The sequence below is a fragment of the Odocoileus virginianus genome, chromosome 20, assembly GCF_023699985.2.
Source record: "Odocoileus virginianus isolate 20LAN1187 ecotype Illinois chromosome 20, Ovbor_1.2, whole genome shotgun sequence".
NCBI lineage: Eukaryota > Metazoa > Chordata > Mammalia > Artiodactyla > Cervidae > Odocoileus > Odocoileus virginianus.
This window is the reverse complement of record NC_069693.1, coordinates 9,064,872-9,090,938: the sequence shown is the minus strand read 5'-3', so window position 1 is coordinate 9,090,938 and position 26,067 is coordinate 9,064,872. Positions and strand designations below refer to the sequence as shown.

General features: G+C 56.0%; 1 protein-coding gene across 3 annotated transcripts; it reads left to right on the top strand.

Annotated features, from left to right (window-relative positions):
- Positions 1 to 96: 96 nt before the first annotated feature.
- On the top strand, positions 97 to 25,628 carry CLASRP (CLK4 associating serine/arginine rich protein). Of its 3 annotated transcripts, none has more exons than XM_020898230.2 (21): positions 97 to 186; positions 1,136 to 1,263; positions 8,325 to 8,422; positions 8,967 to 9,068; positions 9,232 to 9,311; positions 11,427 to 11,511; positions 12,528 to 12,676; positions 13,485 to 13,581; positions 14,556 to 14,634; positions 14,719 to 14,792; positions 15,627 to 15,668; positions 19,278 to 19,493; positions 19,621 to 19,908; positions 21,267 to 21,524; positions 21,838 to 21,877; positions 22,175 to 22,235; positions 22,466 to 22,524; positions 22,601 to 22,647; positions 24,098 to 24,180; positions 25,190 to 25,214; positions 25,482 to 25,628. In XM_020898230.2, the coding sequence occupies exons 2-21, from the start codon at positions 1,165 to 1,167 to the stop codon at positions 25,522 to 25,524; spliced, it is 2,025 nt and encodes a 674-aa protein (XP_020753889.2). In that variant the 5' UTR covers positions 97 to 186; positions 1,136 to 1,164; the 3' UTR covers positions 25,525 to 25,628. The 3 variants fall into 3 exon arrangements, with proteins under 3 accessions (XP_020753889.2, XP_070306805.1, XP_070306804.1); XM_070450703.1 differs by having other exon boundaries at positions 142 to 402; XM_070450704.1 differs by lacking the exons at positions 22,601 to 22,647; positions 24,098 to 24,180; positions 25,190 to 25,214; positions 25,482 to 25,628 and having other exon boundaries at positions 139 to 402; positions 21,838 to 21,881.
- Positions 25,629 to 26,067: the final 439 nt, after the last annotated feature.

Genomic DNA, 26,067 nt, shown 5'->3' with positions numbered 1-26,067 from the left:
CTCTGCCTACGTCCCTCCGATTTCCTCAAGCCCCGCCCTTCCGCTCACTCTCTAGTCCAACCTAGTTCCCGCCCCTCGAGTAGGCGGAAGCGCCTCTGCAGCTCCCCGCCCCGTCACTCAGCCTCCCACTTCCGCTTCCGGTGCGGGTCGCGCGCGAGCGCAGCGGTGGGAGGAGGCGACGAGCCGGTGAGTTCGGGCAGTGGGTGACCTGCTGTCCTCGGGTGGACGTCAGCCCGGCTTCGCCCTTGCCTCGGCTTCTCCGCGGTCTACTGTGAGACTCCGCTTGGCCCGGGCCCCGAGGGCCGCCCGCCCCGCACCCCTTCGGCCTGCCGTGCCTCAGGCCGCGCCCTGCCTCAGCCGTCGGCCAGAACTCGCCGCGTCGGACCTTGCCGCTTGCCACAGGTCCCGCCCCCTTGTCAGAAAAACTTAGCCTGATCCCTCAGGCCCAGAGCGGGTGCTCGAGCCCTGTCCTCCAGCCTTGCCCCTAAACGCAGCCCACCCCCTCCTGTCAGCTCGCTCCGCCTCCCTCAGCCTCTGTACCCTCCCCCCGCCCCCAATTTAGATTCCTGCTTCAGACCTCAGCAGCGCTCCGTTCTTTTCTTCCGGCGCTGCCCTCCTCCCCCTCCTCCTCCCGCAAGTGTCGGGAGGACATCCACCACCATCCACGCCCTTCACCTGCCCTCGACCCCCACCTCCACACCACTACCCTTTTTCCATAAAAACTTTCTCCTCTTCGTCCACCTGCCTTCATCCCCAGACCTCTGGTACCCAGACCCCCCCCACCCCCACGGATGGCCCCTGGTGGGCGCCGTTTCAGCCTTTCCTCTCCCTTGAGCTCCCAGCCCCAGCTGCTCATGGTCTTCCTCCAGACCTTACTTCAAACACTCACTCCTTCCATCCTTGAACCTTTCATCCTTGATTCCTCCTCATTAAACACAGGATACCTCCTTCCCTGGGCTGCTCACTCCAGAATCAGCGGGAGTGGGGGTGGGGGATTCAGAATGCCCAGGGTACTGGACCAGACTTGCCCGGGATCCTGTTCAGGATTAATTCTATCAACTTGTTAGGTGACGGTGATCCTGCCCGTATTTTTTTTTTTTAAAGCCCGTCTGACACCCCTTCCCTCATCCCTCAGGTTGAGGCCCCAGCCTTGGCCTCACCACAATGTGGCACGAGGCTCGGAAACATGAGCGGAAACTTCGAGGCATGATGGTCGACTACAAGAAGAGGGCAGAGCGGCGCAGGGAGTACTATGAAAAGATCGTAAGTGACCTTTAATCTGGGTTGGGAGCTCCGTGAGAGGGCAGAGCCCTGGTTAATCCTGGTACCACTGAGGCTTGGAAATACGCTAAGAGGGGATATCCGTTTCCTCAAGAGAATGTCCATCTTTTGAGCATAATGATGTGCTGTGCTGTGCGGTGCTGAGCTAAGTCTCTCAGTCCCATCCAGCTCTTTTCCACCCCGTGGTCTGTAGCCCACTGGGCTCCTCTGTCCATGGGATTCTCCAGGCAAGAATACTGGAGTGGGTTGCCATGCCCTCCTCCAGAGCATAATCATTGGGGTGGGTGGGGGGGGAACTGAGGTATTTTGTTTATTGTCGCATGCTGTGCTGTCTGGTGTGGACTCAGAGTACAGAACTGGTGTTGGCAGGAAGGAGGGAAGTCTTTGTAGCACTCCAGACATAAGATTGGCCACCTCCGGAATGTTGTCGGTCTTGCTTATTCCTGTGTTCACAGTGCCTAGAGGAGCTCAGCCCTTCTTCAGATTTAACTTGGCACCCGCAAGGAGTGCCACCAGTATTCACTAAGTGAATTCTGACCATTTCTCCTGTTAGATGCTTCAGTTGCTTTTGGAAAGAAGAGCACACTCCATCTTGTGACCTAAATGGCCCTTGTGTTCTGGCCTCTCAGCTTCATCCTGAGGTCGCGCCATTGGCCTTTTTTTCCACCTCTGCCACCACTGGGTATTGAGCCTGTAATGCCTCCTCTTAGCTCCTTAACTTGTTACTTGTTCTTGAGACCCGAGCTTGAAATGGCATTGGCATATTAGGTTCTGATCTTCTGTGAGATGGTATTTATTTAGACGTTTTCATTTACTACTGCATCACTGCCGCAGGCTCCTCCCTGGTGTTCTGGCTTCCAGTCCTGCCGCCTCTAATCCACCCTCCTCAGAGAGGCCAGAGAGTTTTTTTTTTTTTTTTTTTTAAATAAAGGATGAAATTAGTGTTATTTTTTAAAAAATATTTACTTATTTGGCTGCATGGGTCTTAGTTGTGGCATGAGAGATCTAGTTCTCTGACCAGAGACCAAACGAACCTGGGTTCCCTGCATTGGGAGTGTGGAGTTTTAATTGCTGGACCAGTAAGAAAGTCCCCAGAGAGGTCTTTCTAAAGCACAAAGCTGACTGTCCCTCCCTTACTCAGAACTTCTCTGTGACTCCCTAGTGCCAGGCTCCTCATGACAGCCTTTAAGACCATCCATGGCCTGGCTTTTACCACCTCCTACAGACTCATGCTACTCTGCTTTCTGCCTTATTCCTTTGCTCACGTCATCTGGCCTCCCTACTATCTGGGGCTACTTTTTCTAGCCGAAAAAGGTTCGTAAAGAGCTCCCGGTTTACCTCCCAAAATTGTATAGTTCTCTCTAGCCATAGGGGCTTTGCGTGAGCTTTTCCTCTACTACGTTAGCTCCTGCTAATCTCTCAGATCTCGGTCCTCAGGGGAGTCTTCCCTCATCCTTCATACTCAATCAGTGTCCCCTGTAAATGCCATTATAGCTTCTTGTTTTTCCCCTTTGTGGCATTTAACACAAATTTTCAGCTCTGTGAGACTGGGGACTATGTTTATTTGGGTCATGCTACTGCTTTCCAAGCTTGAGCCCAACGTGATTTAAAAGACTAGGTGAATAAAACAATAATAATAGCAGTTGCCATTTTAATTGATCCTTCTCAGGCTCCAGGCTCTGTGAGGAGAACTTCAGATGTGTGATTTCTTTGAGTCCCCACAATCAGCCATGAAACAGAGGCTGCTATTATCCTAGGAGAGGAATCTCTGAGAGCACTTCTCTAGTGGTGTCGGAATAATTATGACGTGACCACAAGGGCAGGGCCTGGGTCTGTGTTGGTTATAGTTGAGGCCCTAGCGGTGGGCCAAGAACGCTATCAGTGCTCAGGGCTGAATAACCGCCACTTATTAAGGGTTCAGGGTGCGCCAGACCCCATGCCTGCTACTCTGGCACATTGTTTCTAGTCTTTTCAGCAGCCCTGAGATGGGTGTTGGTTCCTGTGTTAAAGGTTTGCTGATAACAGTAGTTAATGCTATTGAGCATTTGTGTGTTAAGCACTGTGCTGAGTGCTTGACACGCGCCTCTGTTTCATCATATCTTCACTGAAGACAGATGTTTATTTCCTTTTTGCCTAAAAGCCCACAGGTGGCCAGTCCTGCTCAGGGAGCTGTTACTCAGCCGTGAGTGGCTTCTCTTGCCAGTGTTTTCTTAAGGTCTACGAAGGCTGCTCAAATTCTAGCCATCATGTCTTTATATTCCATTCAGCAGGGAGGAAGAAGGGAGGGAAAAGAGGCCAGTGGGTTCTTGTCAGTTGTTAAGAAAGTTTCTAAATGTTTGCACGTGGTACATCCACTCGTATCCGCGTGACCTGAAAGTAGCCCCTGGTCACATACAGCTGCCGGGAAAGCTGAGAGGCATACCCTGTGTTCTGGGGGGCCTTGTGCCGATTATGTTAGGAGTCTTATTACTGTGGAGGAAGGGGCAGTGGATGTTGGTTGCCAACTAACGGGCTATCACAAATGCTGGGGATAGGGGCACCTCCCTCCCAGGTTATCGGAGTATTCGGTGAGATTGGGCACAGAGACTCTCGAGGGCTGACCTGCCCAGGATAACTTGCTCAGTAAATGCCAGCTCTTCTTGGTGCTTAGGTTATTATTACAAAGTAGAGCTGGAATCACATCCAGGTGGATGGATGGAGTGGAGGAAAGAAGGCTGGAGTGGGGTCACTCAGAAGGCCTGGGTCTCCAGGCTCTCGTCCGTGTGAGCCAGAGAGCTCTCTGAGCTTTGTTTTCCCCCTTGGGATGGTGGTGATGACCAGCCCCTCTCACTCGGTGACAGGGAAGAACTTCAAGAATAGAACAGTGTCTGTGGGGTGCGTTGTGGTGCAGGCCTGTACAAGCAGCTATTGTCCCCGAACATGAACGTGATCAGCATTCAGATCAGAGCCACCAAGCTGTGGATGGTGGTGGCTTTGAGGAGAGGATGGGGCTGTCACATGGGTCTCTCATCTTATTCTCCACCCTAGAGAGGCAGCTGAGGCCAGTGTTGAAGAAGCAGAGGTCGGCTGTGGCAGACTGGGCCGGTGTGTCCAGACAGCTGATTTCTCTTCTCCTGATGTGTCCTTGGTGCCTGCTGTCTCTCTCTTCCTGTCCCTGGTTCCGTCATTGTTCCTGTCGACTTTCTTCTAATCAGTGATTTGGGTAAAGAAACAGAATTCCATGTTGATGTGAAAGTGGGAAATAACACAGATCGCAGCTCTGGTCTCTCCTTCTCCAGGAGACCCCAGGCTGACCCCACTGGGCTGAGTGGTGCAACCCCTGGCTCCCCCATCCCAGCACTGCTCACTCTAGGTCGTTACTGTGGAGCCCAGGTCTGTCCCTCACACTGGACTGCAAGCCCTGGGGACAGGGCTGACTGTCTCAGTCACAGCTGTGGCCCTAGCACAAGGCCTCGCTCAGAGTGGGTGTCTACTTCACAGTTGAATGAGTGAGAGAAAGGCCAGGAACTTGTCTGATCCTCTTTGATCCTGGAGACGTAATGGTCCAGTGGTTAAAAATAGATTTTGGCTCTTGAAGAAGTATTTGTACATGTTTGTTGGGAGTTTGTTTCACAATAGCCAAGATGTGGAAACAAATGTCCGTCAGCTGATGATGAATGGGTAAAGAAACGTGGTCTGTACATGCAGTGGAATATTATTGAGCTGTAGAAAGAAAGGAAATTCTGTCACAGGCTACAGCATAGAGGCACCTGGAGGACTTTATGTCCAGTGAAATTAGCCAGTCACAAAAAGAGAAACCCTGCAAGATTCCATGTGTATGAGGTATTTGAAGCAGTCAGGCCCTTAGAGACAGAAAATGATGGTTGTCAGGAGCTGGGGGAGGGGGAAAGGGGAGTAGTTGTTCAGCAGGTGTAGAGTTTTGGTTTTGCAAACGAAGGTGGCCTAGAGATCCGGTGCACAGCACGGTGCAGATAGTGCTACTGTACTGTGTATTTAACAGTGGGTAGGTTAGTAAATTTTATGTTGTATGCCTGTTACCATGACAAAAAAAATTATTTTAGGAAAAAAGTGGATTTTGGAGTCAGGCCTGTTTGGGCTCAGATCCTGGTTCTGTTTGTTAACTGGTGTGATCTGGAGCGAGTGAGCCTCCCCGCTCTGAGCTCCAGTTTCCTCACCGGGGACGTGGGGTAGGAGTAGCATCTTCCTCCCATGGTTGAGAAGTTTGAGATGTACATAAAGCACGTGGCTTTGGGTGTGGTTCATTGACTTTTCCAGAAGCTCCCAACAGAGCCGGGCCACTGACCCAAGTCTGCACTCCCCGCCCAATGCTTTTTAGTTGCTGTGGTGCCGGTACAGTGAGTTCTTGGTATAGGCCAGAGTCCATCCTGCGAACTGAGTCCCAGATGTGTCTTGGGTGTGGGAGCTCCGGGTCTTAGACTTGCCCGGGCGGTCACGAGGCCTGAGATGAGGGTCTGAGGGAGGCAGGTGAGGTGCAGGAGGCGGTGCCGGATCGCAGCAGCGCCACCCTGTGGACGCGGTGTAGCCCCCCCAGCTCCTCCAGGTGTGAAGGGCGCCTGGCGCCGGGTGCGCAGGACAGGGAGCAGCCCGGTGGCTGTGGTCATGGTGAGCGTCCTTCTCAGCACCTGCTGCCTGGGGTTGGGGTGGGAGCCGGAGGCCGAATGAGGAGGTGCAGGCTCGAGAGCTTGAGGTTGATGGTTTTCTCAGTCTCAGGGGCTCAGTCTCCTCATCTGTGAGTGAGGCCGCATTCTGTTTCTTTTGGTCAGTGTTCCTGGGCTCTGCCTTGGGCGCTGGGAATACAAGACAGGTCCTGCCCCCCTGGAAGTTCCGTTCTAGTTGGGGGGGACAGGTGATGGGCAGTGCTCTGAAGAGAGTAGGGTAGGGTAAGGAGCTCGCATCAGTCAGGAGCTGTGGGGAGCTGTTGAGATAGACTCAATGAGGAAGGCGGCTGGAAGGACATAAGAAATAAGTGAGGAGACAAATGTGCAAGAGCAGGGCTGTTCTGTGGCGTGGAGGCCGGCGGTGTGGAACGGGGCAGGGCGGGGCTGGGGGGAGCCCGTGCTGAGAAGTCGGAGGAGCCAGGCGGGAGCGTGCCAGGCTCCGCATAGAGGGACAGGGCCTAATACATTTAACACCGCCTCAGGCTGCTCTGTGGAAAAGGAGCTGCGGAGGGCAAGGGTGGTAGCAAGGAGCCCAGCTGGGGAGAGGAGGCTGCTGAGTGGTCAGGGAAGGTGGCGGGGCAGGGGGGCTCGGGATGAGGGGTGGTTGGAGTCTGGGGAGGGGAGCTTGGTGAGGGTTTATTGGGGAGCACCAGCACCCTGGCTCGTGGCTCTGACGTGGCAGGGGCTGGAGCTCAGCCCGGTCCCGGCACTTGTGGCGGGTGGTGCTGTTGCTGCTGCTGCCAGATTTTAGGCTTTCCTGCTGCAGTTATGGTCACTTGGTGTTGTAACCCCCACAGGAGAGCTCAGGCCAGAGGTGCGAAGTGAATGGAAGGTAGCAGCAGGTGGTGAGGTGGTGGGAGGGGCTCTGGAGAAAACGGTGACTCGGGGCCATTCTCCTCCATCTTGGTGCCTTTTTTTCTTTTTTTTTTTTTAAATATAGCTTTACTGAGATATAATTCACATACTCAGGCCTTCCCTGGTGGTCCAGTGGTTAAGACTCTACACTCCCACTGGTTCTATCCTTGGTCAGGGAACTAAGATCCTTTGTGCCTCGAGGCATGGCCAAAAAAGAAGAAAAGGGGAAAAAAATTTTTTTTAAACCCACATACTGTACAGTTCAGTGGTTTTCAGTATCTTCCCAACCCAGGGATTGAACCCAGGTCTCCCACATTGCAGGCAGATTCTTTACCAGTTGAGCCACCAGGGAAGCCCAAGAATACTGGAGTGGGGAGCCTGTCCCTTGTCCAGCAGATCTTCCCGACCCAGGAATCGAACCCAGGTCTCCTGTATTGCAGGCGGATTCTTTACCAGCTGAGTTACCAGGGAAGCCGTCAGTATATTCACAGGATTGTGCAACCATCTCCACCATCTAATTTTAGAAACTCTTTGTGACCTCCAAAAGAAGCCCCATGACCATTAGCAGTTAGTTCCCCCCCTCCCCACAACCCTGGGTAACCGCTAATCTACTTTCTGTCTCTATGGATTCATCTATTCTGGACATTTCACACAAATGGAATCATAGGTATGTGGCCTTTTGTGACCGACTTCTTTGACTTAGCCTAATGTTTTCAGGGCTCATCCAGGTTTTAGCATGGATCAATATTCCATTGCGTTTTACTTCTAAATAATATTACATTGTCTGGCTGTGCCATGTTTTGTTTCTCTGTCATGCATGGATGAACATTTGAATTGTTTACACTTTTTGGCTGTTGTGCCTAGTGACACTGTGAACATTTGTGTACAAGCATTTCAGTATCTGTTCTTAGTTGTTTCAGGTATGGAGTGGAGTTTCTGGGTCATGTGGCAGTCCTTTGTCTAACTTTCTAAAGAACCTGATTTCTCCGTATTTTTGTCAGTGTTTCTTGCTGTTGTCTGTCCTTTCAGTTTTAGCCATCCTAGGGAGTGTGAGGTGATGTCTTGTAGTTCTGATTGCTATTTCTCTGATGAATAGTGACACTGATCATCTTCTCATGAGTTTATGTAGTCATGGTGTCTTTGAGGCTGCCCCTGGCCAACGTGCTCACACCTGGCTCTGAATGGGTGGTCCTGTGGTGGGTGTGGGGTGGAGAGTTGGGGACTGATATTTTAGGGAGGTCATTCTCGGTACCGGCTCGGTAGAAGACTGAGCTAGAGCTCAGAGCCTCTTGTGGCTACCTTGAGAGGGGCCACAACCTTGCCCTTGTCCCCAGAGGTTAGGTGGCCTTGTTAGTGCAGCCCGCGTGACCTGGCAGGTTCTTTTACCTCAGAAGTACAGCCTGCTTGGCATAGAGGTGAACCTGCTGCTATGCTAAACTTGGTTGTGTGGGGAGTGGCAGGGTTTGGGGCTCAATTGGGTGGCGACCTCCTTCTCGTCCATCCCTGCAGAAGAAGGACCCAGCCCAGTTCCTGCAGGTGCACGGTCGAGCTTGTAAGGTGCACCTGGATTCTGCAGTTGCCCTGGCCGCGGAGAGCCCCGTTAACATGTAAGGCTGGGTTTGAGGGTGGTATCTGTGGCTGAGGTTTAGGGGTCCAAAGGGACCTGGTGTATGGACAGACCTGTGGAGCCTCAGATAGGAAAGGCTTGGCCTGAGTGGGAGAGTGAAAGTCACTAGCTAAGGCGAGACAGCAGGGTTTGGGATGGAGACCCCATGGTGTAGTGGTTGGAGCACCTAGAGGGGAACCAGCAGGGCCATGGCCAGAGGCCCAGGTGAAGCAGAGAGTTGGTTGCCAGAGGGGGTGTTTTGGGGTGTTAGAAAGTGGCCCATGGGACCATGTTCAAGTTCCCACTCTTGCTTGGTTCTCAGAAACAGGGCCCCGATTTCCTCTGGGTTCTTTCAAGTCAGGAGCCTGAATGTAGATTCAGGGTGTGTTGTGGCATAAGGACCTGAGAGGTGGGGGCTGAGAGTGGGACTTGTGGGGGATCAGAGGGGCTGAGGGCCAGGCTCCCAAGCTCAGGTGGCAGGGAGCAGCTGCTCTGTGTCCAGGGCGGTGGGACCCTAGGCTCATTGCTCCCTGCTCCCACTTTAGGATGCCCTGGCAGGGGGACACCAACAACATGATTGACCGCTTTGATGTCCGCGCCCACCTGGACCACATCCCCGACTACACGCCCCCGCTGCTCACCACCATGTAAGCCACCTCCCCCCGGGGTTGCTGGGGTGTCCCTCCTGGGAAGGAAGGAGGTGTGCACGTGGGGGAACCCCCGCCAGCTGGAGGCTGGCCCCTCATCCCCCTTCCTGCCGGCTTGGGGTGGGAGCTCCCTGTGACCTCAAGACCTTGTCCTCCCCCAAAGCTCCCCAGAACAGGAGTCGGACGAGCGGAAATGTAACTACGAGCGCTACCGAGGCCTGGTGCAGAACGACTTTGCCGGCAGTAAGTGACCTGGTGTGTGGGGAGTGGGTTGGGGGGGTCCCTGGAGGCTGGAAGACCACAGCAAGACTGGGAAGAAATGTTATCCCAGTGCTTTCTACTATGGTGCCTTGGGTGTGGTCCCAGCTCTGTCATGGACCACTCCGTTCGCATCCCTTTTCTCTCTTGGGGCATCCGTCTCTGGAATTGGTACAGGAGATGTCTGCTGACCTAGATGGTCCTACCAGATGGCCACTTCCACTGCCCGTGCCCTCTAATTTTGTAATCTCTTTCCTAAAAAATTGGGAGAGGTAGGAAGAACTTATTTTTTTTTGCTCTGTATATTTTCCCCACCTGCATGGGTCAATGTTAGCTTAGAAGAGGAAATTTATGCCTGTTTTAAATGACTATTTAGGCAGTTTGACAGCTTGCCAAGTGTTCATACATATCTAAGGTTCTTTTCCCAAGCTGTCACCTCACAAAAGAGAAAGCAAGTATAGGGACTGTTCCCTGCTCTGGATTGTAGAGGTTCCAACCCTGGCAGAGTCTTTCACCTCTGTTACTGCAGTACATCTCTGTGATCACCCAGCAGGGTAGGGGTGATGCCCCATCTCATAGATAAGGACCTTGAGGCTCAGGGGTGGGAGGGACACTGTGTCAAAGGAGTTGGGGTTCTCACCCTGCCCTTAAGCACTGTTGCCTCCTGCAGACAGCTCTGAACTGTCTCTCACGTCCTGAGAAGGACTCAGAGCCTCTCTCCCAGATCTCCTTGTGAGATTAAGGGCCACATACTCATCCCTCAGCCTGGCTGGTCTCGTCTCCTGGAGAGGGGTGATTGTGGAGGTTTCTGTCCCTCAGGGTGATGTGAGGGTTCGCGTGAGGGATGCTTAGGGCCCCTGTACAGAGCCTGGCATAGTCCACCCTCGCTGTGGGTTCACTGTCCCCATATTTCTTTGTTTCTGAAGTAGATGTTTAGCATCTTTAAAAACAGAGATTTTCAAATTCTGGCTATCGATGAAGCCTTCACATCAGGGGAGTGTAGCATTACTGATGCGGTGGTGGTTTTTGCCTTCCCCCAAGGCCACATAGATGCTTGATGATGGAGTCAGGGTTTCCCTTAGTTCTGCCTGATTCCATCTCTTCATCCATTCGTTCATTCATACAATTCCTGAGCACCTGTAGTGTGTCAGGCATTCTTTTGGGAGGAGGAGTCTAGTGGGGGAGCCACGTAATCACAAAAGCAGGGGCTCATTACAAGCTGAGGCACTGTTTCGACAGATGGTATGGTATTCTCTGAGGCACTTGACTGAGGCTGGATCAGTGGAGGGTGGGGTGGGGTGGGGCAGGAACACCCCAGTGAGGGGAGGTGGGCTCCCGACTCTGTCCAGGCCATAAGGACAGCCATGAGGGGGCGGGAGGGGGGCGGCTTGGGGGACAGGGAAGGCCAGCTTGGCTGGGGTGAGACAGCTCATGTGACTGCCTAAGCCTGAGGCCCTATACATAGAGGCCCAGGGCCCTCCCTGGGGTTGTGTAGACCACCAGCAAACCAGACCCCGTACCTCGCTTTACAGATAGAAAAGCTGAGGCCCTCTGAGGGAAGGGGACGTGTCCAGGGTCCCGCCGGAGCTGGGCATATGTCTTAGTGCCCACGGACCAGGGGGCTCTGGCACATCGCTGAGCTCCTCAAGTTGGGTGTTGTAGCTGAGAACCCAGATTAGCTTAATTTAAACTGGGGCCCAGGTGACTGATGTCTAGCTCTCAGGATATGATGTCTAGCTCTCAGGATAGGTTTGTCATTCTGAAGGGTCCAGTCAGAGGTCTCTGTGACAGTGATGACAGTAGCAGTGCCCAAGTGCTCACTCTGCCAGTGGTCCTCCCATTTTACAGAAAAGGAAACCGAGGCACAGCGTGGCTGAGTTCCTTGCCCAGGGGTGTGTGGCGAGTCAGTGGTGAGCCAGGGCCCTCCTGCAGCTGCCGTGTCTTCACTACGCACCGTGTGATTATCTGGGCGTCCATGACTGCCTCCAGCCATGCTGGGTTCACACCTGCCCAAGCCCCGCTGCATTCTTGAGTCCCCCCAGAATTCCCAGTGTCCCCAGCCCCCTCTGACTCACATGCCTCTTGCCCCACCCACCCCAGTCTCCGAGGAGCAGTGCCTGTACCAGATCTACATTGACGAGCTGTACGGAGGCCTCCAGAGACCCAGTGAGGATGAGAAGAAGAAGTGAGTCGGGGTCCAGGGCTGCAGGGGGCAGGAGGGCTCTGCGCCCCACAGGGCACGGCCTCGTCAGTTCTGTTCACCCGCTGTCTCCTAGACCCAGGCCTGGTGGTTGACACACAGTAGGTGCTCGCTTCATCAGCATTGTAAGGAGGAGGCAGCCGCCAGAGGGGAAGGGTTTGCTGACAAAGCTCTACATGGCATTTTCCGCCCCGGGACTGGGAGGAGGTGCAGTTAGGAGAGCAGGCGCTGCACTGGGCCAGAGCCTGGGTCTGAGTCCTGCCCTCCGAGCCTTGGCGTCCCCAGCCTGGATGCCCCAGGACTGCAGGAGACAGAGCTGGTGAAGTGCTTGTTCCCTTGCCAGGCAGTAAGCGTGTGGCCCACAGCAGCTGATGTCGCCCCGCAGAGGGCTTCTCCAGGCTGTGCAGCCTGAGGAGTGACTCATCCCTGTGCCGGCCTGGCGGCCCCTCTGCCAGAACAGCTGCTGCTCTGCCGTCCCGGAGCCCCCTCCTTAGCCCTTGCTGCAAGCCATCCCCACCGCTGTCCTCATGGAGGTGACTGAGTGTCTCAGTGACTGACCCTTATCCACGGCCACCTGTTTTGGACGAGGCTGGCCCAGGGATGGCGTTAGGTAGTGTTACATTCCCTAGGCCCCTGCTCCATCCTGGACCAAGTTGGGCTGTGTTGTTACCCACCAGATCGCGGGCCAACTATTGCAGGACACATAGTCGGGGGTGGCAGTGGAGAGACCCAGTGTGAGCGGGGCTGGGGGCTGAGGATGGCCTCCACCACTCAGTGGGAGGACTTCCTGGAGGATGGTGCACTGAAGCTGTAGGAAGAGGGAAGGGCTGGTGGGAGGTGGGTGCAGAGCGTTCTAGGCTGAGGGACCGTTCGAGGGCGCCAGGCTGCCTTGGCTCTCAGGAGGGTGGCGTGTGGGCCCTAGAGGCTTGTCTGGGCTACATCCGGCCCGGCGCTTGCCTCTCCTCCTGGCACGTACCTGACTCTTGGCTCCCCCTTGCCAGGCTGGCAGAGAAGAAGGCATCCATTGGCTACACCTACGAGGACAGCACGGTGGCCGAGGTGGAGAAGGTGACAGAGAAGCCGGAGGAGGAGGAGTCCCCGGCCGAGGAGGAGAGCAACTCGGATGAAGATGAGGTCATCCCCGACATCGGTGGGGTCCCCTCTCTGCCCTCCCCATCCACAGTCCCCGGGCAGCGTTTTCGTGTCTCGCCCCTCCCCCTCTGTGGGGCGCCCCGTGCTTACGAGCCCGCCTCTCCTGCCCCTGCCTTCCGCCGTCCTTCTGTCTCACTCGTGTCCTCCTGGTCCAGCCTCCCTCGCTGTTTCTTTCTCCTTCCTCGTTTCTAGGACTCTGCTTCTCTGACACTGTCCCCACCCGGGTTCTGGCTCTGTTCTCCTCTTCTGACCTCAGCCTCTTGGTCTCTCCCCACCCTTCTCTTTCGCTCTCTTCTGGAAAACACGTGTTCCTCCAGTTACAGAGCCGGCCTCAGCCCCCACTCCGCTGCCCACTGCCTGCTAAATGCTCACTGATCAGACCGGCCACCCATTTCCCCCCTCGCCTCATCCAGCTCGCTCTCAGCCCGTCCGCTGTTTGTTCAGAAGTGTGTAAAGCCCACCTGCCACTCAGCCGTCAAGCATCCCGCTCCCGAATATCTGAGACCTGCATCCCTGCCTCCCCCAACCTAGATCTTCAGCTGCCCTTGTTCACGCCCCCATGTCCATCACTCTCTCCCCATCACATCCTCCCCACCCCCGCCCTCACCCACTGTTTATGGTGCTTGCTCCGGGCCGAGCCCTGTGCCAGCCTGGGGATACCAGGATGTGCTGACTCGTGTCCGCACCCCCACCCACCCACAGAGGCCTGAGGTCTGGTGGGCACCCCCGCCCCCATGTCCTGGGGCACTGCCCCTTCCCTTCCTCTTGCTCGGCTTTGGCCCCTGACAGCCTTTCTCTTGGTGCAGACGTGGAGGTGGATGTGGATGAACTGAACCAGGAGCAGGTGGCCGATCTCAACAAACAGGCCACGACGTATGGCATGGCCGACGGCGACTTCGTCAGGTGAGGCCTGTGGGCCGACACCGCTCCCCACCCTGTGGACCTGGCATCTCTGCTGTTACTCCTCTTCCTGAGCGCTGGTGTCCCTGACTCTGCACCAGGGACGTTACACGCACAGGCTCCCAAGCTCGTGGAGGTGGGGTGGAGGTTGTATAAGGTGGTCCTTGGGGTTAGCTTCAGCGGTGTTGAGACAGAGGCTGCCCCCAGCTGTGTGACCTGAGGCTTTCTGAGCCCTGGGAGCTTTGGGGGTTTCTGGGCCTGGTGAACAGCGCCCTCTAGTGGAGAGGCTTCTCTCCCTGCCTCTGCCCTGTGCCTCATCCGGGTGGGTCACATAGACTGGTCCCAGCTAACAGGGTACTGAGTCCTGAGTACTCCCACGTCTGAACACAGCCTGAGTGTCTGAGTATCCTCACTCAGGAGCAGCCAGCGTCCTCACCACGGCCAGAGTCCCCCACCTCTCTGGTCCTCTCCCCACACATTCAACCCCTGCCCGGCCTCTGTGGTCTCTTTGCCCCTCAGATGCCCGAGGCCCCACCTGATCCAGGGCCACTCAGGTGCTGTGGGCTCTGCCTGCACCTGCGCAGCTCACTCCCCAGGGGTCTCGTCAGCTGTCACTCTTTCTGAGGGTCTTCCCCAGCCTCCCTGTTAAAAACTGTAGCCTCTACCAGGTCCCTGGACTTCTCTCCCCTTCTGTGATTTCCTTTCCTATCAAGTTTTTCACCATTTAACAAGTCACGTGTTATGTGACTTTGGTCATTGTCTCTCTTCTCCCCAGAATGTTAGTCCATGAGAATGGGGAGTTTTGTTTTCAATAATCCTTGATGCCTGAGATAGCGCCTGGCGTGCAGTAGGTACTCAGTAATAACACTGAATGAATGCGAGACCCCCCAGGATGGCTTGGGGTCCTTCGCTTCCTGCAGTGACTCTGCCTGTAATCTGACCTTGTCCCTCCTGGTGGCCCTCCTCCCCCTCCGCAGGATGCTCCGGAAAGACAAGGAGGAGGCGGAGGCCATCAAACATGCCAAGGCTCTTGAGGAGGAGAAGGCCATGTACTCGGTGAGGGCTGAGCCGGGGTGGCAGGGCAGGTGTGTGCTTCGTGGAAGGCACAGCCTCACCAGCTTCATCCCCACCCTGCTCCAGGGCCGTCGCTCCCGGCGCCAGAGGAGGGAGTTCCGGGAGAAGCGGCTGAGGGGCCGCAAGATCAGCCCCCCCAGGTAGGTGGGGTTCTGCCCTGTGCCCCTGCCCTGCCAGCATCGGTCTTTCAGAACCCTGGGGGAGGAGCCAGGGCTCAGGAAAGTCTGGGGGGGCAAGCTTGCGGCCTGCGGACGGAATTGTCCTAGTAGAGCAGTGAACAGGGAAGGTCTGGAATAGGTGTGGCCACAAGGGGCGTGTGGACACCCGTCCTGCCAGCCGTCCCCTTCTCCCTGCTGGATTCGGGACCCGTGTCATCTTCCTGGCTGTGAGCAGAGTCCAGGGGCACTGGCCTGGCCCTGGGCTGTGATTGCTCTTGTTGCTGGGCCGCCTCCTCAGCAAACCGTTAAGAGTTTGGGCAGGTGACTTTTCTCTTCTCAAGCTGCAGTTTCCTCTTTGGGAGAGAGGCTCCCCCTTCCAGCAGGGGGGCTACACCAGTGCCCACAGTGAGGTCTTGGGCAGGTTTGGATGAGGCAGCTGGTGTGTGGAGAGCCAGCCTGAGGCCCGGGCAAACCCATGCCTCTGCCACATCTCTGTTCAAGGGGAGTCACAGGGTTGCTGTGAGGCTTAAGGGACCTGCAGTGAGCTCAGGGTTGGATGCGTGGTCTGAAAAATGTTCAGTCACGAACTGTGGTGATTCTTGCCATTGTCACCAAAGAAGTGCAGGGCTGTGGTTCAGGCTTTGGGCAGATGTGAGGGGATGGGAGGGATGAAGGCAGGGCCCGTAACCCAGCTGGCAGCCTCCTCGTCACGGTCCATTGCGTGGCCTTGGGCACCCAGGTCAGGGGTTGGCCTCAATTCCACGCATACTGACCCCATCCCCCACCCTACTCCATCGCATCTGCTTCTCTCTACAGCTACGCCCGCCGAGACAGCCCAACCTATGACCCCTATAAGCGGTGAGTTCCCAGGGCCCAGCGCCCTCCTGATGGAGGGTGGGGTGGGGCGGGGCAGGTGCGCTGTAGGCTGCCCTCCTGAGATCACATACTGGAGAACGTGTTCTGCCTTTTTCTGATGTAAACATGACGGAGTTTTGTGTTAAAAGTGACCAAACATGGCAGGAAGGCGGGACTTAGATGTCAGGTGTCTTTAATCTGAACTCCCAGAAATAACCAGTGAGAAATAACAGGCACAGAATGGCCTTGTCGCACATAACATGTGTCTCCCGTCATGGGAGTGGTTGGTCAGAGGCTTTGATGGTAGACAGATCTCAGTCTGACCCGTTCCCTTTGCCAGATGGGGTGAGAGGGACCCTCAGGGCTCCCGGGAGGACAAGTGAGATAAGGCAGGTACACCTTTTAAGGAAAGGTCTGGCTAAGGTAGGTGCTAAACTGTGGGTGCCACAAGTGAGATAACGTACTTTATTTCACAAAACTGAGATTATTTCACACTTAATGCTTTCAAACTTGCTTTACACCTGACTTGACATCTTTTGCCAAGAGAACGCTGCTCGTAGCAAACACCCTCTTCTAGCAACACAAGAGAAGACTCCACATGGACATCACCAGATGGTCAATACCAGAATCAGATTGATTATATTCTTTGCAGCCAAAGTTGGAGAAGCTCTGTACAGTCAGCAAAAACAAGACCAGGAGCTGTGACTCAGATCATGAACTCCTTGTTACCAAATTCAGACTTAAATTGAAGAAAGTAGGAAGAACCACTAGACCATTCAGGTATGACCTAATGATTATACAGTGAAAGTGAGAAATAGATTCAAGGGATGAGATCTGATAGACAAAGTGCCTGAAGAACTATGAACGAAAGTTCATGACATTGTACAGGAGGCAGGGATCAAGATCATCCCCAAGAAAAAGAAATGGGCAAAAGGCAAAATGGTTGTCTAAGGAGGCCTTACAAATAGCTGTGAAAAGAAGAGAAGCTAAGGCAAAGGAGACAAGGAAAGATATACTCATTTGAATGCAGAGTTCCAAAGAATAGCAAGAAGAGATAAGAAAGCCTTCCTCAGTGATCAGTGCAAAGAAATGGAGGAAAACAATAGAATGGGAAAGACTAGAGATCTCTTCAAGAAAATTAGAGATACCAAGGGAACATTTCATGCAAAAGATGGGCTCAATAAGGGACAGAAGTGGTATGGACCTAACAGAAGCAGAAGATAGGAAGAAGAGGTGGCAAGAATACACAGAAGAACTATACAAAAAAGATCTTCACAACCCAGATAATCATGATGGTGTGATCACTCATCTAGAGCCAGACATCCTGGAGTGCATAATCAAGTGGGCATTAGGAAGCATGACTATGAACAAAGCTAGTGGAGGTGATGGAATTCCAGTTGAGCTATTTCAAATCCTAAAAGATGATGCTGTGAAAGTGCTGTCCTCAATATGTCAGCAAATTTGGAAAACTCAGCAGTGGTCACAAGACTGGAAAAGGTCAGTTTTCATTCCAATCCCAAAGAAAGGCAATGCCAAAGAATGCTCAGACTACCCCACAGTTGCACTCATCTTGCACGCTAATTAAGTAATGCTCAAAATTCTCCAAGCCAGGCTTCAACTGTGAACTTCCAGATGTTCAAGCTGTATTTAGCAAAGGCAGAAGAACCAGAGATCAAATTGTCAACACCCGTTGGATCATTGAAAAAGCAAGAAAGTTCCAGAAAAACATCTATTTCTGGTTTATTGACTATGCCAAAGCCTTTGACTGTGTGGATCACAACAAACTGAAAAATTCTGAAAGAAATGGAAATACCAGACCACCTGACCTGCCTCTTGAGAAACCTGTATACAGGTCAGGAAGCAATGGTTAGAACTAGACATGGAACAACAGACTGGTTCCAAATAAGGAAAGGAGTATGTCAAGGCTGTATATTGTCGCCCTGCCTATTTAATTTAGTTTATATGCAGAGTATATCGTGAGGAAAGTTGGGCTGGATGAAGGACAAACTGGGATCAAGATTGTTGGGAGAAATATCAATAACAACAGATATGCAGATGACACCACCCTTATGGCAGAAAGCGAAGAAGAACTAAAGAGCCTCTTGATGAAAATGAAAGAGGAGAGTGAAAAAGTTGGCTTAAAATTCAACATTCAGAAAATTAAGGTCATGGCATCTGGTCCCATCACTTCATGGCAAATAGATGGGGAAGCAGTGGAAACTGTGAGACTTTTTTTGGCCGAGGGGGGGAGGGTGTTCCCAAAATCACTGCAGATGGTGACTGCAGCCATGAAATCAAAAGAAGCTTACTCCTTGGAAGGAAAGTTATGACCAACCTAGACAGCATATTAAAAAGCAGAAACATTACTTTGCCAACAAAGGTCCATCTAGTCAAAGCTATGGTTTTTCCAGAAGTCACTTATGGATGTGAGTTGAACTATAAAGAAAGCTGAATGCTGAAGAACTGATGCTTTTGATCTGTGGTGTTGGAGAAGACTCTTGAGAGTCCCTTGGACTGCAAGGAGATCCAGCCAGTCCATCCTAAAGGAGATCAGTCCTGAGTGTTCATTGGAAGGACTGATGTTGAAGCTGAAACTCCAATACTTTGGCCACCTGATGTGAAGAGCTGACTTATTTGAAAAGACCCTGATGCTGGAAAAGATTGAAGGCGGGAGGAGAAGGGGACAACAGGGAATGAGATGGTTGGATGGCATCACCGACTCCGTGGACATGGGTTTGAGTAAACTCCGGGAGTTGGTGATGGACAGGGAGGCCTGGCTTGCTGCAGTCCATGGGTTGCAAAGAGTTGGACACTACTGAGCAACTGATCTGAACTGACATCTGTGTAGAGGAAACCTGTTGCTGTTACAGTACAGATCTGTGCATCTGTTCTTTTTGTTTGTTTGTTTTTCATTTATTTTTATTATTTGGATGCTAATTACTTTACAATATTGTAGTGGTTTTTGCCATACATTGACATGAGTCAGCCATGGATTTACATGTGTTCCCTATCCCGATCTCCTCTCCCGCCTCCCTCCCCATCCTATCTGGGTCTTCCCAGTGTACCAGTCCTGAGCACTTGTCTCATGCATCCAACCTGGGCTGGTGATCTGTTTCACCCTTGATAGTATACTTGTTTCAATGCTGTTCCCACCCTCGCCTTCTCCCACACAGTCCCAAAGTCTGTTCTGTACATCTGTGTCTCTTTTTCTGTTTTGCATATAGGGTTATCGTTACCATCTTTTTAAATTCCATATATATGCGTTAGTATACTATATTGGTCTTTATCTTTCTGGCTTACTTCACTCTATAATGGGCTCCAGTTTCATCCATCTCATTAGAACTGATTCAAATGAATTCTTTTTAATGGCTGAGTAATATTCCATTGTGTATATATACTGCATCTGTTCTTAATAATAGTTTTCTGTCACTGCTTTTCCTGGTTGTATTGAGAAGGCCTCCGTGGTCATGAATCAGATCCTTGCAGGACTGCTGTCTTCCGTTGTCACTCGGGGCCCCGCTCTTTTGCGTCCTGTTGCTTTGTGGAGGGTTTGTTCGTGGGTGGACAGGCTCGAGGGGCCCGGTGACTGAGCCCCTTCTCCCTGCTCTCCAGGTCGCCCTCGGAGTCCAGCTCCGAATCCCGCTCCCGTTCGCGCTCCCCGACCCCTGGCCGGGAGGAGAAGATCACGTTCATCACCAGTTTCGGGGGCAGCGATGAGGAGGCGGCCGCAGCCGCAGCTGCAGCAGCTGCATCAGGGGCTGCCACAGGGAAGCCCCCGGCGCCTCCCCAGCCTGGCGGCCCCGCACCGGGACGTAATGCCAGTGCCCGGTCTGTAACGCTCACGCTGTCCACCCTACACCCCAGCCACTGTGGGGGGTGGGGGGGAGACTCGGGGCAGCGGGGGGCCACAGCCCGGGCTGGCGCTGACTGCCCTCCCCCCCGTGCCCGCCTGCAGCCGCCGCTCCTCCACCTCCTCCTCCTCTTCCTCCGCCTCGAGGACCTCCAGCTCCCGCTCCCGCTCCAGCTCCAGCTCCCGCTCCCGCCGCGGCGGGGGCTACTACCGCTCCGGCCGCCATGCCCGCTCCCGCTCCCGGTCCTGGTCGCGCTCCCGGTCCCGCTCCCGGCGCTATTCTCGCTCCCGCAGCCGCGGCCGGCGGCACTCAGGTGGGGGCTCCCGAGACGGACACCGCTACTCCCGTTCGCCGGCCCGGCGCGGCGGTTATGGGCCCCGGCGCAGAAGCAGGTGCGTGGGGCAGGGGGGCCCATCTGGGTGAGACCAGGCTCTGTGAGGGAGCCGTGGGGTTGGGGGGACAGTGGTCATCCCAGATGTGGTGCCAGTGGGCAGGAGACTGGGCTGTGCTTGTTCCAGGGGCTCCCCAGATGTTTACAGCAGGTGACCCGCAGGACCAGGGTGCCCCGAGGGCAGGGGCCAGAAAGTCAAGGCAGCTCTTTGATGGGAGGGCGGCATGTGACATAAATGCTGCAGGTGGAGCAGGAATACCATCCCGGGACGGGAGCATCCCTCCTGCCCTTCCCTGGGGGGTCAGGGCTGCCCGTAGAGGGACAGCACGACCTGCCAGGTGAGAGCGGTGCTTGCAGAGCAGCCGGCGGGTGAGGAGTCTGGCCCTACTGCTGAGCTGCTGGGGTCTTCACCTGCAGAAGAGATAGAGTCATAATGTCTCCTCCATTGAGTTGCAAAGTTGTGACAAATTCTACCTCAGTGCTTGGTCCAGAGCCTAGCACTCAATGAATGCTCTTGTTGTCAGCATTATAACCTGTGTTATTGTTGTGTGGATCTGTGTCAGCTACCCACGAGGTCTGGCAGGTAAAATTGAGGCACTCCGTGGCCCTGGTGACCCGGGAGCACACTTCCCCTCTGCTGGGGTCGTAGGCCACTCAGTGGCAGGTGTGGCGTGCCTAGTTTTCTGATTTTTCCAGAGAAATTAAGTTGGATGTTTAAAGGACAGCCCTTGTTTTTTCGATGTTGCTAACAGTCAAATTTTTTAAAAACCCGAGACAGTCCCACCAGAGTCAATGTGTAGTGTTGGTTTGGCATCCACATCATTGCCTGCAGCCTGACCCAGGGCGATGGCAGGAGACAGGCTTGGGGTCAGAGGGGGGCTTGGTCACCCTGTGCCAGCTTGAGGAGGGGGCCCTTGCTGAGGAGCCCCCAAGTCTTGAGCAGAGAGATGACGGGGCTCACACATCCCCAGACTGGATTCTGTGGGTCTGTGCCGCAGGCGAGTGGGGAGGGATGAAGGGTCGTCCCCACTGATGGTGAGACCCTAGGCCGGGCAAGGTGAGGAGGTGAGCATCCAGGGGGGCCCCCTGGCAAGTCCTGCCCTCCCAGAGGTCACCTCACAGGGAAGTGGGTGCACAGGTGTTTAGTGAGATGTGAAGAGTTGTTCTAGGCCAGTGTGTTTAGAGGACAGTCTGTTTAGAGACCGGGGAGGCCAGGGAGGATATCTGAGGAAAGCAGCGGGAGGAACTTGGAGACAGACCGCAGGGCCTCACGGAGGCGCGTAGATTCAGTGCCCGGGTCGGGGCGGTGTGCAGGGGGGTCCCTGGAGTCTCACGGCCTCCCTTCTGCGGTGCCCCCAGGAGCCGCTCCCGCTCTGGGGACCGGTACCGGCGGGGCGGCCGGGGCCCCCGGCACCACAGCAGTAGCCGCAGCAGCTGGTCCCTCAGCCCGTCCCGAAGTCGCAGCCTGACTCGCAGCCACAGCCCCAGCCTGAGCCGCAGCCGCAGCCTGAGCCGCAGCCGCAGCCGCAGCCGCAGCCAGAGTCACTCGCCGTCGCCGCCGAGGGAGAAGCTGAGCAGGCCGGCAGCGTCCCCCGCTGTGGGCGAGAAGCTGAAAAAGTGAGCGGGGCGAGGTCAGGGGGACGGAGGTGGGGAGTGCGCCCCACTGTTGTGTTTTGGAAGAAACTTGGTTCTTCCCTGGGCAGTTTGAGGGGGCCACACCTCTGCCCTTGGCAGGGGTGGGGGTGCTGAGGAGTCTCAGCCTTGCCTAGGGTGAGGGGTCAGAGGGGGACATGACCCTGCCCTGCAGGGTCCAGGAGGCGTGTGGTTTCCGCCTGGGGGTGTTTGGGGCACACAGCCTTTGCTGTCTGGTCCGAGGGCAGTGCTGAGGCCGTGTGGGGTTGGAGGTGGCAGTTGCTTTTTTTCCTCCCAGGACCGAACCTGCCGCTGGTAAAGAGACAGGAGCTGCCAAAGTCAGTAAGAATTTGGAACTCGCCCGTCTAATTCCCGCCAGCAGCAGTGCCCGAGAGCTGGGCCCGGTGGGCCTGCAGGGGGACCCGGGTGGGCCGGGAGATCCATCCCCAGGGATTGAGACCCGTGCCCCACTCGCCCCTTCCACTGTACTGGGGCTCCCAAACCCTCGTGGCCAGTCTCCGCAGCCTGTCCGTCCTCCGCTCCTGCCCCTGCCAGTCCCAGGCTCTTGGATGAGGTGGGTTGTGGGAGCTCCGGGACACCCACCCGGTCTCCTGCCTCTTCTCCCCCTCCCCCAGCCCAAGCTGACGCCACAGGAGAAGCTTAAGCTGAGGATGCAGAAGGCACTCAACAGGCAGTGTACGTCCTGGCCCCGCCCCTCCAGGGTGCCCCTGCTCCTCCTCCCCATCTGACCGCGGGAAGGCCCTGCTCTCTCGTGGACAGGAGGCCCTTGGGAAGGAGTGGGTGTGTGCCTGTGCTGTGGCCGCCAGGTCCAGGGCCTCAGCAGCCCGGCCTCTCTGAGCTCAGCTTCTACCTCCTGGTGGGGAGCTGGAGGGCACCCCTCAGCCACCTTGCCCCTCTCCCCACAGTCAAGGCGGATAAGAAGGCGGCGCAGGAGAAGATGATCCAGCAGGAGCACGAGCGCCAGGTATGGGGGGCAGTGAGGGCGTGGGGCCCACACGGGGCGCAGCCCGGCCCCACCCTCACTGCCGTCTCTGCCGCAGGAGCGGGAAGACGAGCTTCGTGCCATGGCCCGCAAGATCCGCATGAAGTAAGACTGACCCAGCCTGCCTCTGTGTTGTCCTGGGTTCCCCACCACCAGCCAACCCAGAGCTCTGACCAGGCCCTCCGGGTGGAGGAAAATTAAAGCCTTCTCCGGACCTTCGTGTCCTTACCGCCTCGTGGCTCCGCCAGCCTCCAGCTGGGTCGCCTTTCCTGCTGTCTCCCGATACCCACCCACTGTTCCCCAGGGCTGCTCTCGGGTCTTTCCTTATTGTCCTGTGTGGAGTGGCACCCCCAAAAGCACCATCCTCCAGCTCTGCCCTGCCCTCATGGCGCTTGTCTCCCCCGGCATCCTAGTGCCCTGTCTGTGTCCTTTACTTACTCCTGCTGGTGTCCCCACTGAGAAGTCGGGTCTGGCTGCCAGGCTTCTGCTGTGTGCTCTGCCCCCAGAACCCTGGTGCTCATAAATGCTGAAGGCTGGATGCAGGCCAGCCCTGTGCTGGGAGCCAGGGCTTCGCTCCCCTCCTTTCTGCTCCTCTCCTCGCCTGATTCTTCTTCTGCGGGGCTGAGTGGCCCAGAGCCTGCTTCAGACAGATGTGGGGTTCAGTCCAAGCCCTGCTTCTCTGACTGTGGCCCTGGGGTGGGTGCTTGTCCCAACTGTGAACAGTCCTTGATGCCGACTGCACAGGGTAACAGGAATTAGTGCCCTTGGAGCCTCAGCCTGTGTGGGGACTGTTACTTATTTCTCTTTGTACCCTGTATTTGCTGTGGGTCCTTGGACAAGTACCTTAACCTCTCTGAGCCAGGACTCACTATGTGAGGTGGATGTAACAAAGCAGCCATCTCTGTGGAATCCCGCTGTGAGGCTCCTGATGTGTGTGCTTGAAACGTGGGGAGGCTTGATGGCTGGAGCTACTGTTACTGGCTGGTGGTTTGTTACACACCCATCACACGGGTGCGTCAGGAGTCGGGAGCACAGTGCATAGGGACTCAGCATTGCAGTTAGTCAGGCCCGGCTTCGGACGCTGCCTCTGCTGCCCACCCCCCAGCTGTGGATCTTTCTCCTGTCTGAGCCTCCGTGAGACGGGGATGAAATAATTGTCCCATCTCAAAGGCTTGTGGGCTGGGTTCTGTGTGATCAGGGCCAGGCACCGCAGCACTCAATAAATGCAGCCCTTGGCGTGGCCACGCAAATCCCGGCTACTCTGACAAAGGCCAGATAAGCACTTGGCATGTAAGTCCCTTTGTTCAGAGGCTGTGCCTGGAGCATGGCAGGAAAGATCAAACTCTCCAGCCTCAGCGAACCTTGCATCGGGGGGTAGACTGGGATTCAGCTGCCGGCCAGTGTCCCCTCTCTGAGCTCCGTGCCCTCGTCCCCAGGTGGGGAGAGGAGCAGGACCTGCCCCTTCGCTCCCTCTTACGCTCGGCCTGGCAGGCGACCCAGCTGGCCCTCAAGTTCAGTATTCTCACCTCTTACCCTGGTTCACCTCCCCCTTCAGGGAACGGGAGCGCCGAGAGAAGGAGAGAGAGGAATGGGAACGCCAGTACAGCCGGCAGAGCCGCTCGCCCTCCCCCCGCTACAGTGAGTGTGCCCCCGGTCGCCCTCCCCCCTCTACAGTGAGTGTGCCCCCGGTCGCCCTCCCCCCTCTACAGCGAGTGTGCCCCTGGTCGCCCTCCCCCCTCTACAGCGAGTGTGCCCCTGGTCGCCCTCCCCCCTCTACAGCGAGTGTGCCCCTGGTCGTCCTCCCCCCTCTACAGCGAGTGTGCCCCCGGTCGCCCTCCCCCCTCTACAGTGAGTGTGCCCCCGGTCGCCCTCCCCCCTCTACAGCGAGTGTGCCCCCGGTCGCCCTCCCCCCTCTACAGCGAGTGTGCCCCTGGTCGCCCTCCCCCCTCTACAGCGAGTGTGCCCCCGGTCGCCCTCCCCCCTCTACAGTGAGTGTGCCCCCGGTCGCCCTCCCCCCTCTACAGCGAGTGTGCCCCCGGTCGCCCTCCCCCCTCTACAGCGAGTGTGCCCCCGGTCGCCCTCCCCCCTCTACAGCGAGTGTGCCCCCGGTCGCCCTCCCCCCTCTACAGCGAGTGTGCCCCTGGTCGCCCTCCCCCCTCTACAGCGAGTGTGCCCCTGGTCGCCCTCCCCCCTCTACAGTGAGTGTGCCCCTGGTCGCCCTCCCCCCTCTACAGTGAGTGTGCCCCTGGTCGTCCTCCCCCCTCTATAGCGAGTGTGCCCCTGGTCGTCCTCCCCCCTCTATAGCGAGTGTGCCCCTGGTCGTCCTCCCCCCTCTACAGTGAGTGTGCCCCTGGTCGTCCTCCCCCCTCTATAGCGAGTGCCTCTCTGGTCGCTGAATCAGGAGAGCCAGGCTGAAGGCTCGGGGGCATTAAAAAGAGAAGAGATGTGAAAACTGGGTTACAGAAAACCACGGCACACCTTCCACATCAGTTCTCAGTAAATTAAAATGTTTAAGCCGTACACACAGGACACACGGCGCTTCAGTCCCAAGGGAACTGGAAGAAGAGTGTCGCAGCGCGTGGGTGTGGGCCGAGGGCAGGCAGCGGCCTGCTGTTCTCACCTGTATTTCTGTCCCCCTTCTTTCCAGGTCGAGAATATAGCTCTTCTCGAAGGTAAGCAGGCAGGCCCAGCTCCGGGCAGTCACTGCTGTCCTCTGGTGGGAGGTCCCTGCCCTGGCTCCCCCATCCTGGCCCTGTCCCCCCTCCAGTCGCAGGAGCTGCCCAGGGCCTGGCCTCATGCTGCACACAGCCGACTTCCGCGTCGCTGCAGCCCCAGTGGTCCCCTGTGGGTGGGGGGGTGTGTGCACCTGCCCACACGGCTGGGCTCCCTGCTTCCTGCCCAAACCCTCACGGGGCCTCTCTCCCTACTTCTCTCTCCAGACGGTCGAGGTCCAGATCCCGAAGCCCTCACTACCGACATTAGGCAGAAGCGTGGAGGGGCAGAGATGAGGTGGGGGAACAAGGGCTCAAGCTGTGATGCTGCTGGTTTTATCTCTAATAAAGTCACACGTTATTTAATTCCCTTCACCTGGTCTCTTGTTTCCTCTGTGTAGTCAGTGCAGGGCCCCCAAGCCCCGGTGCCCACCAGCTGAGGCCAGCTGGGGAAGGTGCTTGGTGGCTTTGGGGAACAGGCGCCAGTGTGGCTGGGTGGGGAGGCCCGCCCACACCTGGGCATTGGCACATGGCTCCTTGGTAATCAGAACTTCTGCTCCTGCCACACTTGGGGCCCGGGTGCCATGTGGTGGGAGAAGGGCTGAGCACCCCGCCTGTGGAGGATGGGCCAGGACTTTGCCCAGGGGCCTCCAGTGACAGGTCCAGGCCTCTCCCCGCCCTCGCCTCGGCCCCTGCCCTGGCCTCGCCCACACCGGGAACCGGGAGCACAGCTTTCTGTGCCAGTCCTGCGGTGCCCCAGGCGCTGGGGGCCAGCCTCTCCCCTCACCCTGTCGTCCCAAACCGGTCTGTCCAG